This window comes from Rhinatrema bivittatum, chromosome 4 (assembly GCF_901001135.1).
Source record: "Rhinatrema bivittatum chromosome 4, aRhiBiv1.1, whole genome shotgun sequence".
Lineage (NCBI taxonomy): Eukaryota > Metazoa > Chordata > Amphibia > Gymnophiona > Rhinatrematidae > Rhinatrema > Rhinatrema bivittatum.
In genome coordinates, this window is record NC_042618.1 from 191632726 (window position 1) to 191645599 (window position 12874).

Sequence of the window (12874 nt, forward strand, 5' to 3'; positions counted from 1 at the left end):
CATTGCAGACAGACCATCCACCCCCCCCCCCAAGCCCCCAAAATACATCACAAAGCTCCCCTTCTCCCAAATTCACACAGCACTTAAAGTAGGTCCCCTCCAGAAGTGCACTTCCTCCCTCCCCCTCCCCCAGTAAACCCAATCTGAACCATCCTGCCCCACTTGGTCCCCTCAAACCCCTTACCACTGCCAGGAGATGCTGGACTCCCCAGGATCTGGACAATTATACCAAATTCCCAGCAATGGTAACAGGTTTGGGGGGGGGGGGGGTCTGGGTTGGGGCTTCTTAACTGGCTATTATGCTTTCAATGTAGCCAGTTAAGGTAAAGTTATCTGGGTACACAAACCTTGTTTGAAACCTAACCAGCAGCATTAAAACATAGCCGGTTAGGTTTCAATGTTATCTGGCTTCGGATACCAGGACAACCTTATCCTGCTGAATATCCCCGATAATTTATCAGACTAACGTAAGCTGGATAAGTTTTGTTTTCCATTTTTTAACTATTGACCTCATATCCTATCACCAAGCCAGAAACATACTATGACTGAGAGACAATAGTGAACATCACCAGAGCCTTTGAATTATTTTTGTTACTTCTCTGAGATCTGTAATTCTTTTCTTTTACCACTTTAGATATAATTTTAGCAACAAATTTACCATTCCAATAAAGTTTGTTGAATTTGATTCCAATTTCTCTAAGGGCACCAACACTACATATATACAATGAGATAAAGCCAGTCCTCATTTGATGACATGGCTCTTGTTGGCAATCCTGATGGAACATCTACGTCATCCAGAGTTGTGGTTCCCAACTATGACCTAAGGTATCCCCAACTAGTCGGGTTTTCAAGAATATCCTCTATGTACTGATGCCATTGCATTCAAATTTATCTCATGCATATTCATTGTAGATATCCTGAAGACTGGCTAGGGATCTTCCAGGACAGGTTTGGGAACCACTGATCTAGAGGTAACAGGCAGCTCTGGTCAGCACAGGATGAGTCAATCCTGGTTTTATATGAGCTGCCTACATGGATTTGTAGCCCTGTTTTTCTTTGATGTATTGGAACTACAAACCCATGACTGCAACACGGCAAAAATCAAGGCTGGCTCAAAATATCCTCAATGGCTTATAGCCCTCTGGTAAATTCTCAACCCAATGCATGTTCGAACAAAGTCTTCTTCAAGGCACATCACGTTAGACCTGTAATATTTTTTGATCTCAAGAGGTTGTGGAAATGAAACTGGCAAAGGTTGAAAGGTTTTCCGCAAAATTGTATAGAAGTGCTGCCTGTTAATTTATAATGGCATATGTGCTCTGATACTTGGTCACTGTTCCAGATAGAGTAATGAGGGGAGACATAGGAGCCACTGGGCTAATATACATAGAGGTCTCTCATGAGTTCAGCCAAGAAAGATGCTCTTTAGCTAAGTGATAATCCATGCTTTGGAGCTGGAAGGATGCAGGCTCAAATCCTGAGAATCTCCAATTAGAAAAACAGACAAGGGTACTGTGGAGTGCACAGCAGACTTGGAGCCTTCACATATGCATTAACAACAACACACAGAAATATGCCTTTGTCTTTAGTGACATCTATTCACTAAATACAATTACTTACCTTCCCAGGAGATTGATAGATGCATTTGGTTGAATTTTCAAGGCAGCCACCATTCTTGTCCATGCAAGGATTGATGGGTACACAAAATTTCCCATCTCCTTGGTAGCCAGGTTTGCAAGTACACATGTGTTGTCTTGGCCCAAGAATTTCACAAGTAGCTAGAGAGGAGCATGGTGAGGGTATACAAGGATTCTCAGCTGAAGAGAAAAATTTGGAAATGCAATTACTCATAAAAACAAAATCTCAATTTAAAAAAACCTGAAATTAAAAAAAAAAATCTTTAGGAATTTTTGTAAAACACCTGAAATGCTGACATTAAGAATATTCACAATTACATTTATGGGAAGGAAACGTTTTCCAAAGATTTGACACTGTTTTGCCAGAAATCTCATCACAGAATCCAATATCAAATTTCTCACATCGTAACGCTGGCTGGAAAAGTGGTCCCTTGGCTCTGTGGTGTGATTGGCACAGCCTAGCGGGCAAACCCACTAGGCTCACAGCGACAGCTGGCGGTGAAGCCTTTGGGTGGGACCGGCTGGAGCTTCGCCTGCACCAGCTGCCTACCCAGGAGGTTGAGCCCTTGGATTCTAGTGGCTGGCAGGTCTTATATGTGGGTCTCTAGGGCTATCCAGGAGGGCAAGAGTCCAAGTCTGGAAAATGGTTGGGGCAGGCAGTAGTCAGCAGAAACAAATAACAGGCCAAGGTTAGGGCAGACGGCAGATGAAGCAAGATCAACGTTCAAAGCTGATGTTAGGATCCAGGGAGTCAAGCCAAAGGAGGAAACAGGAAGACAAGACAAAGAGGACAATAGACAAGACCAGGGCATGAACAAGGCAAGGGAAAGTCAGGACAAGCAGGAGACAAGGCACAGGGACTAGCAACACACTGGTACACAAAGCACACCAGAGGACCTGTTCCTGAGGCATCGGGGAGATGTCCAGGCCAGAATTAAATAGTCGAGGATTTTTTATGTCATCAAGGGGGGACTTTCCCAACGTGCCCCCCTTAAGAGCTGGCATGTTGGATACACGTGCAACTTAAGAGAAGTTTGAAGGTGGTGGCATGGCGGTGGGCTGAGCTGCGCTTTCACAGTGTTGAGGCCTGTCAGCGGTGGCGGGGGTGAGGACAGCAACTCACAGACCTGATGGCAAGCCATGGATCATAACCATATGAACAGTAGAAGTCCTTACAAAATTTTTTTACAAAGATAAAGAAGGTAGCAAGTGTTTGTGACAATAGGGCAAAGTAAATTTACCTAAATCAATAAATAATCACTGGTTCATTGATTATAAGTTTCTGTGGGTTTGGTTAAGATGAAAAGTAGAATTTTGCATGAACATTTTTCAAAGGCAAAAACATTGCTTATGGTGAGGAAATTAGTAGACTTCCCTAATTGGCTTAATTGTAATAGGAGTTCTCTGGTTCACCTGACTCCATCTTGTGCCAGTGCCGAGGATCTTTTCACAGCTTTATGGGAATGGTTTCTAGGCATGCTCAGTGGGTTCCAGCATGATGCTGGACTTGCAACTGCTCAGAATCCATATTTAAAAGATTTATCCAGGTAACTTGAGGAGATTTTTGCTTTTTAAAATCTTCCGCCTTCACTCTCCATTTAAATTTTTTGTGGGTAAATTACCCACTCAAAACTTAACCAGTTAAAAAAAGAGGTGGTGGATAGGGTGTTCCAGGCAAGGGGCTTAACTTAGCTGGATAACACTGATATTCACTGATATTCAGCACTACCTGGATAAAGTTATCTGGGAAAGTCCTTTTATGCCAGAGGGCTGTCCTAATATTATCCATATAACTTTACCCAAGAATATTCAGCGAAACATGTAACCAGGCGATTCGATGAACATATGAGTAAAGTTATCCATGTAATTTTACCTGGATAACTTTCCTGCTCCCCAGCTTACTCAATATGGACCTCTCAGCTAAGCTTTACAACAGGGATGGTACAAGGGTCTATGGGGCTCTTATCCAAGTGGAGGTGGTCAATGAGGTTCCAGAGACCCCTGGAAGTAAGAGGCGTAGAGGAGACGGTACCCCCAGAAATCTGAGGTCTGACAACAGGACAATGTTACTTCCAGTTGGAAGTGAAATGAACTTGCCACCATAGGCTAAATGTGGACCTTGGGCTGTAGTTTGCCCATCTCTGTTTTACAAAAAATGTGCAGGACAACTTCCCAAAGGGAGGGGTGGTTTGTATGGCTTTTTATACTGCTGGCATCAGGGAATACCCATTTCAGGTAAGAAATTTCACTTTCTCAGCCTTGACTTCTCATTCTCCCCACCAAAACTTCCAACAGCCCTGCTCAGTGCTCATCCCATCCAGCCTTCCCTTTGCACTCCTTCCTGTGCCTACCCTTTCCATTCACCAGATTCCCCCCTACCGGCCCCTGCAGCATCCAGAAATTCCCCTCACTCCCTTCAGTTCCTCCTCCACTCATCCGCCTCAAGCTCCCCTCTCGCCTCCAGTTTCCCTAAACAAAACCTCTAGAGCTCCTCCTTCTAACCCCCTCCACACTAAAGTCTCAAGTTCTCCCTCTCATGCCCTCCAGATTCCACCTGGCTAGCTTCCATCTTACTCTCCATCCCAGCTAATAGATTCCCCCTCATCCCTGCAGCCTTAGGTTCCCACCCAACCCAGCCTCCTGTTCTCCCTCCTGTACCACATCCAGCCTCTTATTCTTCCTCTTCCACCTCCATCCAGCCGCCTGTTGGCCCCTACTATCCCAAATAACTGGCAATATGCACTCTAGAGGGCCCAGGCCAGAACTCCTGCAGTTTGGTACAGAAATTCTAAATGCACTCTCAATGTTCCCTCAGCCTGCATCTCCTCCCCAACAGCAGCACAATCCTCTGGTTTATAACGAAAGTACATATTGCTGGGGTGTAAGAAAAAATGTGGCCTGCAGGGACATTGAGAACATGCTTTGTTAATGTTCCAGGAGCCCATGTTGGCTGCAAGAATTCTGGCTTAGGCCCTGAAAGGGAAGAACAGGACAATGATTGCCCGAGTTTGTGGTTGGTGGGCAAAGTTGGACTACATCACTTGCCCACCAAAACATTTCTCAGTGTACTGATGCAGAAGTCCAAACCTGTCCATGCTGTTAGGACCATGTCAATATCTGTTGCCAATCTAATATCTGCTTCCTTAGAAGATGTGGCAGGAAGGGCCCCCCGATCTGGCCTATCGATGGCATTAGTTTCCCTGTCAAGGAGCTATCCATCCCCTCCTCAATCCCTCCCACCTGGAGGGTCTGAATTAGATGCCTCTACGCAATTTAGCCCAGCCATTTTAAGACACATTGGGATCAGTTTGAGGAAACAGTGGAAAGGTAAAGATGTTTATTAAGTTCTATACTCTGGTGATGTCTCCTAGCTTCAACCAAATGGAGTTTCAGTTAGAAGCAACACCCAGGCCTGGTGCAACTGGCTATGCATACCGTGCATTTGCATGAGGTAGCACATCTGGGGAGGCAGTGGGCCGGCGGCAGCAAGAGAGGCTGTGGGCCACCAGAGGAGCCTAACCAGCTGGTGGCAAAGAAGGAGAGAGCACCAGCAACTAAAGGACAGGACCTGTCTTCCATGTATGGGTTTGCATGTTTGCATGCCCGCACAAAGCTTCTGCTCCCTGACCCCCCCCCAAGCAGGAAGATTGGTGGACTGTATGGCCCGAAGATAGCAGGAGGCCCATGGGGCTGTAGCAGAGCTCATCCCACCATGGCCTGATGATAACAAGAAACCATATGTGTGAGCTTGTATGTATATGTGAAAGTGTAAGAGCCTGTGTGTGTCTGAGAGCCTTTTTGTGTGTGCATGTGTGTGTAACTGTGAGAGAGCCTATGTGTGTGTGTGACTGTGTAAGAACCTGTGTGCGAGCCTGTGTGTTTGTGTATGTTTTGTGCCTGTGAGAGCCTATGTGTCCCATATAGGCTCTCACAGGCACACGCGCACACACATATACGCACGCATAATGTATCTATGAGGGTGAGGGAGAGGCAGCCTGTGTATATTAGAGAGAGGGAGTGTATGAGAGAATGATTGTGTTATTGTGCATGTGTGTGAGAGAGAAGATAAAAGTTGTGGGCCCTATCTCTCCCAATCCATGACAGTCTCAGGGTGACTGGAAATCAGATCCCAGGTATGGAGAGCAGATTTTAAAATCCTTATTAGTTTTAATTATTGGGTGTAATTTGATGATTCTGCTCTTTTGAAATATTTATTTCTTTTTGGAGGGGAACAGAACATTTTTTATTGGATTTTTTTATTCATCAAATTTTTGAAATATTTTATTGGTGTTTGGGAAATGTTTTATATTCTATTCATTAACTGGTTTGAAATATTCTTTTTATGAATATGACTTTACTATTATGATTAATGTTTTATATTTCCTGATTTTATTATTCAATGTTTTATGAAGAATGGTAATGTTTCTATTTTTCTATTGTTGCTCTGCATGCAGAGGCTGGCTTGTTGTGAGTTCCAGTTCAGTTCTTCTCAGCATGTTTCTGTTTATACTTTCTGATCTCTTTTTTCTGTATTTGGTGAGGATCTGTCTGTGTGCTGCATATATGGTTAAGGTGAGGTATTTTGCTAGCATGTAATTTCTGTGTAGGGATCTATAGCATCCTGGTTTCCTAATATGAGCTTTTATTGGTGTTCTAAGGTCTGGTGTAATATGTGCAGTGTTGCTTTTCATAAATAAGGTTGTTAGGGTTGTTTTGGTATGGGAGATTTACTATATTGTAATGGTAATTCCGTTTATTCATGGCTTTCTGAGGGCCAAGCCCACACCCAGCACACATTACAAAAAGTCTAATTCCATAGGAGTTCCAAGGGTCTTTTTTGCAGTTTTCTGGTTGACACCACAGAAGTACATATACATATTAGGGATGTGAATCGGTACCGGATTCGTTTCCGGTATCGGGTTCAGGTAAAAACTGCGGGAAATCTTTGTTCCCGCGGTTTTTACCCATTTAAATCGGCTGTGTCGTGCCGAAAAAAAAACAATACCCCCCGACCGTTTACATTTAATTCTTTCTAATCCACCACCCTCCCGACCCCCCCGAAAAAACTTTTTTAAAGTACCTGGTGGTCCAGCGGGATCCCGGGAGCAATCCCACTCTCGGGCTGTTGGCTGCCAGTAAACAAAATGGCGCCGACGGCCCTTTGCCCTTAGCATGTGAAAGGGTATTCGTGCCATTGGCCGGCCCCTGTCACATGGTAGGAGTAATGGACGGCCGGCGCCATCTTGTGGGGTTTTCCTATCAGGTTCGGGGGCCCCCCGAATTCTGACGAGATTGAAAATATCTTCTGATATTTTCAATCGTCAGAAAAACGATTCACATCCCTAATACATATAATATGCATGTTATAAGTGATATTTTTGCCGCAGAAGACTACTCTTGAATGTTCTTTTTCGTGTAATATTTGTTATAAATGCATAATTTGTATGTGTCTGTAAAGGGTGTGGGGGGGGGGGGGGTGGCATGTGTGCAAGGCTGTAAAGTTTGCCTAGGGTACCTAATACAATTCCTTATCCATGGGTTCTGGGTTGGGGGGGAGGGGGCCTGTTAGTTTTTAAAAATATAGATTGCAGGAAGGAGTTGGGCTTTATTTGATGGGCCTGAAACAGGCCCTGAATGAATCGGGGGGAGCAGCAAAAAAAACTAGCACCGGCCCTGGCAACACCTCATTGCGCATTCCCTGCCAGAGGGTCTTTCTACTAGTTTACAGAGAGATAGATATTTACACCCGATACCCTTTTGGGGCGAAAAGGCTCTCACCAGGGGAACAAAGACCTGTGAGTCTGCTCCAAACCCTAGGTGAGCAAGCACCAGTGATGGATCCTGCTGCGAGAGACTGTGAGGGCAGAAGTATTTTTTGGACTTGAACAGAGTGCTGGGGTTTTTGGATCTCTACTCTTCACTGGGATGCAGTGCTGAGGTAAACTGATCCCCTCTGACTTCTCCCCAAGAGAAGTCCCCAGAAATATCAACTAATTAAGGATGGAAGAACAAGATTGGGAGATCCCAACTGGATCTCTACACTAATGAGACCAGGATTGGCTGGGTGTCCAAGGAGAAGATGATTAAGGTAGGACTTGTCATTGTGAAGTTGGGGACCCCTCCACTAGTATTCCTGGACAGCTGCTGAGTGAGCTTTGTGCAGTAGAAATCACCATGGGAGCGCTACCCAGAGGTCTGAATAAAGGGCACCCACTCACAGAAGAAAATCATTTGTGTATCATCAGTCAAATGTAAATTCACTCTTCTGGACAATGGACTTAATTTAATGATTATAAATCAGTAAACTTATTTTAACATCCAGATCCTGGTCCAGTCTGTTTATCACAGCCTCTCACCTCATAAGGGTTATAAAGAGATTTGCAGAACTGTGACATAGAGCTCAGTCCACACAATCCCCAGTCACCATTGCCTATATATGCCCTTCTGTTGGGATTCTAGATTTGGGTCCTCCATCCTACAAGGCTGGCTGATAGAATATAGACAAACTCTCTCCTAGAGCCCATTTATATTGTGCCTTCTTTGACTATGTTATTTGTTAGTGTTATACAATATGAAAATGTAATGAAGAATTAGGAAAGTAAGACCTCCTCTACAAAAACATGTGTCATGTTTTTTCCTTTTACCAATTGTTCATGTTTCATTTCCCTTTCTGTATTTGAAGACAGTCCTTAGCTATAGAATGCCTTCTGTGTGGCTCCGTTCCACGGTCTCATCATTGGAGAAACATTGAAACCATAATTTACTAGATTACGAGACTAATTCGGTTAGAGCCTAGAGCTGCAAACATGGAGATGTCAGATTGACTTCTCCATCCATGGGGAAGTTGGTTATGGTTAATTATTGTGCAGCTGTTCAGGTTAAAAGAAGGACCAGCATCTCAACTAGAACCGCAACCATCGGCGCTACCAATCAAGTAAAAGTAAAGGGCAAAAGTGCGTATGCGTCCGAACGGCACAATTTCTAAAATGACGATATCGGGCCCAGCGCCATAGTGAGCACTGCACTGGACCACTGGGAACTTCTTGTTAAGTTCGTAGGAAGGGGGTGGGACCTTTTTTTTTTTTTTTTTTTTTAAATCAAAGGTGGCAAAGGTTTGGAAAAGAGAGTGGGACCAGGGCCAGAGACTTTCTACATTTTTTAATTTACTTTTTCAAATTTGGCTGCCACATGAGGCAGCAGAGAGGAAGGGAGGGTTGGGATGGGGGGTGGGGGTGGGGGGTGGTGTCTAAATTAACACCTCCCCAGGGGATTTTAGTCTATGGTGGGAAGCAGTACATAGGCCACTCAGGCCTTTTAAAAGATGGCAGCCCGGGATGTGGAGCCGCCTTTGCACAGTTATTCTTTCGGGTCAGCTAAGCTATGGTAATTTTTCCCTGCAGTATTTCACCACTGGGGAAAATACCATGGCATAGTGAATAGACCCATAAGTTTGTGTGTGCAACACAGGGAAAATTGAGTTTATGTGCATGCTGCTGGCTAGTGGAGGGGGTGTGCTGCCTGCCATGATATTTGATGATCTTCTTTGGAGACCATGAATCTCATTATTGCTCAAGAACCACAAGAGATACTAAGTTTGGGAGATGTTCATTGCTATCAAACTGCTTGTCAATCATAGGTCTTAATTAAGCTGTAATTCAACCAACTCCTGTTCTTCCACAGCCATAGGGAGGAACATCTGAAAATTCTGAATCTGTTCACACTGAAAAAATAAAATCTGATTTCTGTGCCAGTTGATTTTTAGCAGATTTGGAAACTCAAAGTACACTGCAAGCTGGAATAGATGCACCTAGACCAGCCTTGGAACTGCTTCACCTAAGCTCCATTTGGAGACTGCTATTATTATTCTATTACTATTTATTTCTAATACACTACTAGACATACGCAGCAGTGTGCAGATATCTAAGGATGCTATAATAGTAACATTGGCTCACGTTGGCATGTGGCATTGAGGAGGCTGTACCCTGGCATGCATTCACACGTAGCGTTGCCACCCTCTTCCATGCAGCGAGTATTATCTCCACAGTTTAAGGCCTGACAAGAGGGCAGGTCTGAAATATAAAGAAAAGGGACAATATGCTGTTAAGGTAGAATCATCACATAATACAAAGAGACACTTTCATTGTTGTATAAAGAACTGGTTAACTAATCCTCACTGGGAATGCAATGTTTGCAGATCCAGATCATGAGAATCAAGGATGTTGTGGTACAGAACTTCTTACTCCTCCCCCCATCCACCCCCACACCCCCCGCCCCCACTCATATTTACTGGCATTCCTCATCTGCATAGAAATGGATACCACAGATATGGGTAACTCAGGCTCTTTAAAGTCACCAACAGATCTGCTTCATAGGGCAAAAAAGACATGCAGATTAACTGGATTCTTAATCTGAATGTATAGAAATATGTCTTAGAAATGATCATTGCTATGTTCCAAAAAACTACACCTGATCGCAACTCTTGAGGACTGGAATGCCACGCTCCTGGATTAGTACATTACTTGAGTTTGATCCACAGAGATTGCAAACTCCTGCAGCCAGTGAGTTTCAGGTATTCTTGGTCAGGTTCCCCATAGTTCTTGGAAAGGTTGACCTTGTCTGGCTGGCTCTGGTTATTACTGGACTATAAGTTTTCTTCTCCTTGGAATTGCAAGGTAGCAGTTTACAAGTTGAGGGGATGTTTTGACCCTCACTTCATTTCCCAGCTGCCTGCGCTGGAATGAACTTTGCCTATGTAGTAGTTGTTTAGTGATCTCCTCACAATTAGACAAGAGTTCCCCTCCCAGCTTCATATCAGAGTTGTACCACAGGATTTTTTCTGTGTGCAAATCCTTACCGAAATGCAAAGCTTCATTAATCTAATAACATGCGTGACGTGCCATGTGCAAGTAGCACATGTACTGCAGACATGCAGTCTCTAGACACATCACCCTGAGTGCACCTGAGCTTGTATATAAGAGAAAGACAGCCTAACCTTCCCTTTCAGTGACAAATGGATACTGACATTAAAAACTATAAAAACCAAAAATTAGAAACATGCAAGATACACAATCAACATTTCACACATGGGAAATCAACCTACAACTTAACAAGAGACCTTGATACTTGCCTTGATCGCAATTTGTTCCTGTGTACCCTGCATGGCAGATGCAGCTCCCGTTGCCCGAAATTCCACTGTTGCAGATGCCGTGTTGGCACTTGCAAACTGAAACAAATGGAATCATACCATTATTTCTACTCTCTGAAGCTCCAGTGCTGCCATGCCTTCTTGATGTTGGAAAATCAGACAACTCAGCTGCCAAACTATACACCTGAATTTGACTCCCCAGCCCTGGCTCTAGCTCTTGCTTCTTGAGCTGGCTGCCACTGGAAGTGCTGGAGAAATGGTTCTCCCAGGTCCCTGGAAGGCTGATGATGGAGACTGCCACTGTAAAGCCTGAGGTCAGCTCAAGCCAGATAATTGGAAGCAACGCTGAATCCTGTCCTCTCTGCTAAATGAGGTCCATGCAGTACTTAAGCCCAAAGATAGGAAGGGATGTGGGAGAAAGCAAGAAGGCTGCTCCTGATCACCGCCCATTGTAAAGGATGGGAAACAATTTTTAGCATTCCCAAACATTTCTTTTATTACATTTTAGCTCACCTGATTTACAGTCGGGGCCAAAAGCGTTAACATCTGCACATTCTTCACATGCAAAGCCATTGTATTGCTCCTATAAATATTTCCAAAACATACAGTTAGAATTATTATAATATAGATACTGTCATATAGAAGGCAATTTTCAAAGCCATTTCCAGGGGTAAAACAATGCTTTTTTGCCTGTGAAAATGAGTTTTTTTAAAATTGTCCTCACTGTGTGTGGATGAAAGTACACACATTGTGAGACGAGACTCCACCGTTAGAAGAGCTGTTCCTGGGGGCAGGGAATGTTACACCATGTGTTGCTTTTAGTCAGTAAAAGAAAGACTTTGCAGCTAAGCAGCCAGTATAAAAGTTGTCTTCCTAGAGAGCAATCTTAAGAGCCATTTCCGCACATAAAACAGTGGAAGTATCCCAGCAGGGTAATGTTCTAACATCACACATAACTTAGCCAGAAAATACATACACAAGTTATACCATTTACAAAAATGGACTTACCTGCATAAATCTATTGTGAACATTATCCCACCAAGCCTACCTGCACAAGTTATACCTGCAAAAATGTCCGCACGATTCGCTGTGAAAATGTAGGTGCAGGCTTTTTAAAAATCAAAAGTATGTTCGTTAAGTACAAACATCTCCCAAGGTCCACTACTAAGAATGCCTCTGCTCTGTCTGAGTCAATGTATGTGTGAACAGGATCTATGCAATGTGTAAGTCTACCCACAGGTTGCATGGACAATTTTTAAAAAGCCCATTTCTATTTTACTCATGGAAATGCTTTTGAAAATTGCTCTCAGGGAGGGTAAATTTCAAATGCAATAAAGCCTGCAGGATCTTTTCACCTGCAGACTTTACACTAATTAGAAGGCGTGCGCCCTGGTTTAACGACAAGTTAAAAGAGCAAAAGCACAAGCTATGTTGCGCTGATCGATGATGGAGGAAAACCAAATTTGAGATTGATGCTATCAGTAACTCATCCTTTCTTAGCGAATATCAGTTCTTAGTTAAGAATCACCAACAAGATTCAGGAAGCAGGGAATTCATTTAAAGAGCTATTTAGTAAAGTGAAACATGTAACTCAGCCTTTTATACAGACTATGGTTGACTTTACTCCATTACCCTGCGAACAGTTGATGGACTATTTTTTCCAAAAGATACAGAAATAAATGACTGGGTTCTTTTCACAGAGGTATCAAGCTCTGATGTGGTGGAGACTATTGCAGCCATGAGCAATTCAACATGCTCATTAAACCTTTGCTCAACTGTTGTGTTAGAGGTCATGTAGAAAGACTTAGCAATCTCTTGGCAATGGTAGTTAATTTATCCTTTTCTGAGAGAAATTTCCCAATCCAACTAAAGCAAGTCATTGTGATAGCTGCCCTGAAAAGATCTAATCTTGATTCATCTAACTTCTCTTATTATAGACCAATTTAATGATCGCTACCTGTTCTTATAAAAGTTATAGAATGAGCTGCTCAAAAGCAACCAATACATTTTTGAGTACTCATCCAATACTTGATCAGTTTCAGTTTGGCTTCTGTGCTGGTTTCAGCAAAGAGACCACATTGGTGTCCAGTCT

The 12874-nt window shown here is 43.4% G+C and overlaps 1 protein-coding gene across 1 annotated transcript in view; it reads right to left on the reverse strand.

Moving 5' to 3' along the window:
* The window catches only part of STAB1 (stabilin 1), a 335521-nt gene that overhangs the window by 298424 nt on the left and 24223 nt on the right, over positions 1-12874 (reverse strand). The window contains exons 5-8 of the mRNA XM_029599456.1: positions 11296-11365; positions 10765-10860; positions 9590-9706; positions 1621-1817 (exon numbers count right to left, since the gene is read on the reverse strand). Coding sequence (XP_029455316.1) covers positions 1621-1817; positions 9590-9706; positions 10765-10860; positions 11296-11365 — 480 coding nt within the window. The remainder of the gene's footprint in view (positions 1-1620; positions 1818-9589; positions 9707-10764; positions 10861-11295; positions 11366-12874) is intronic.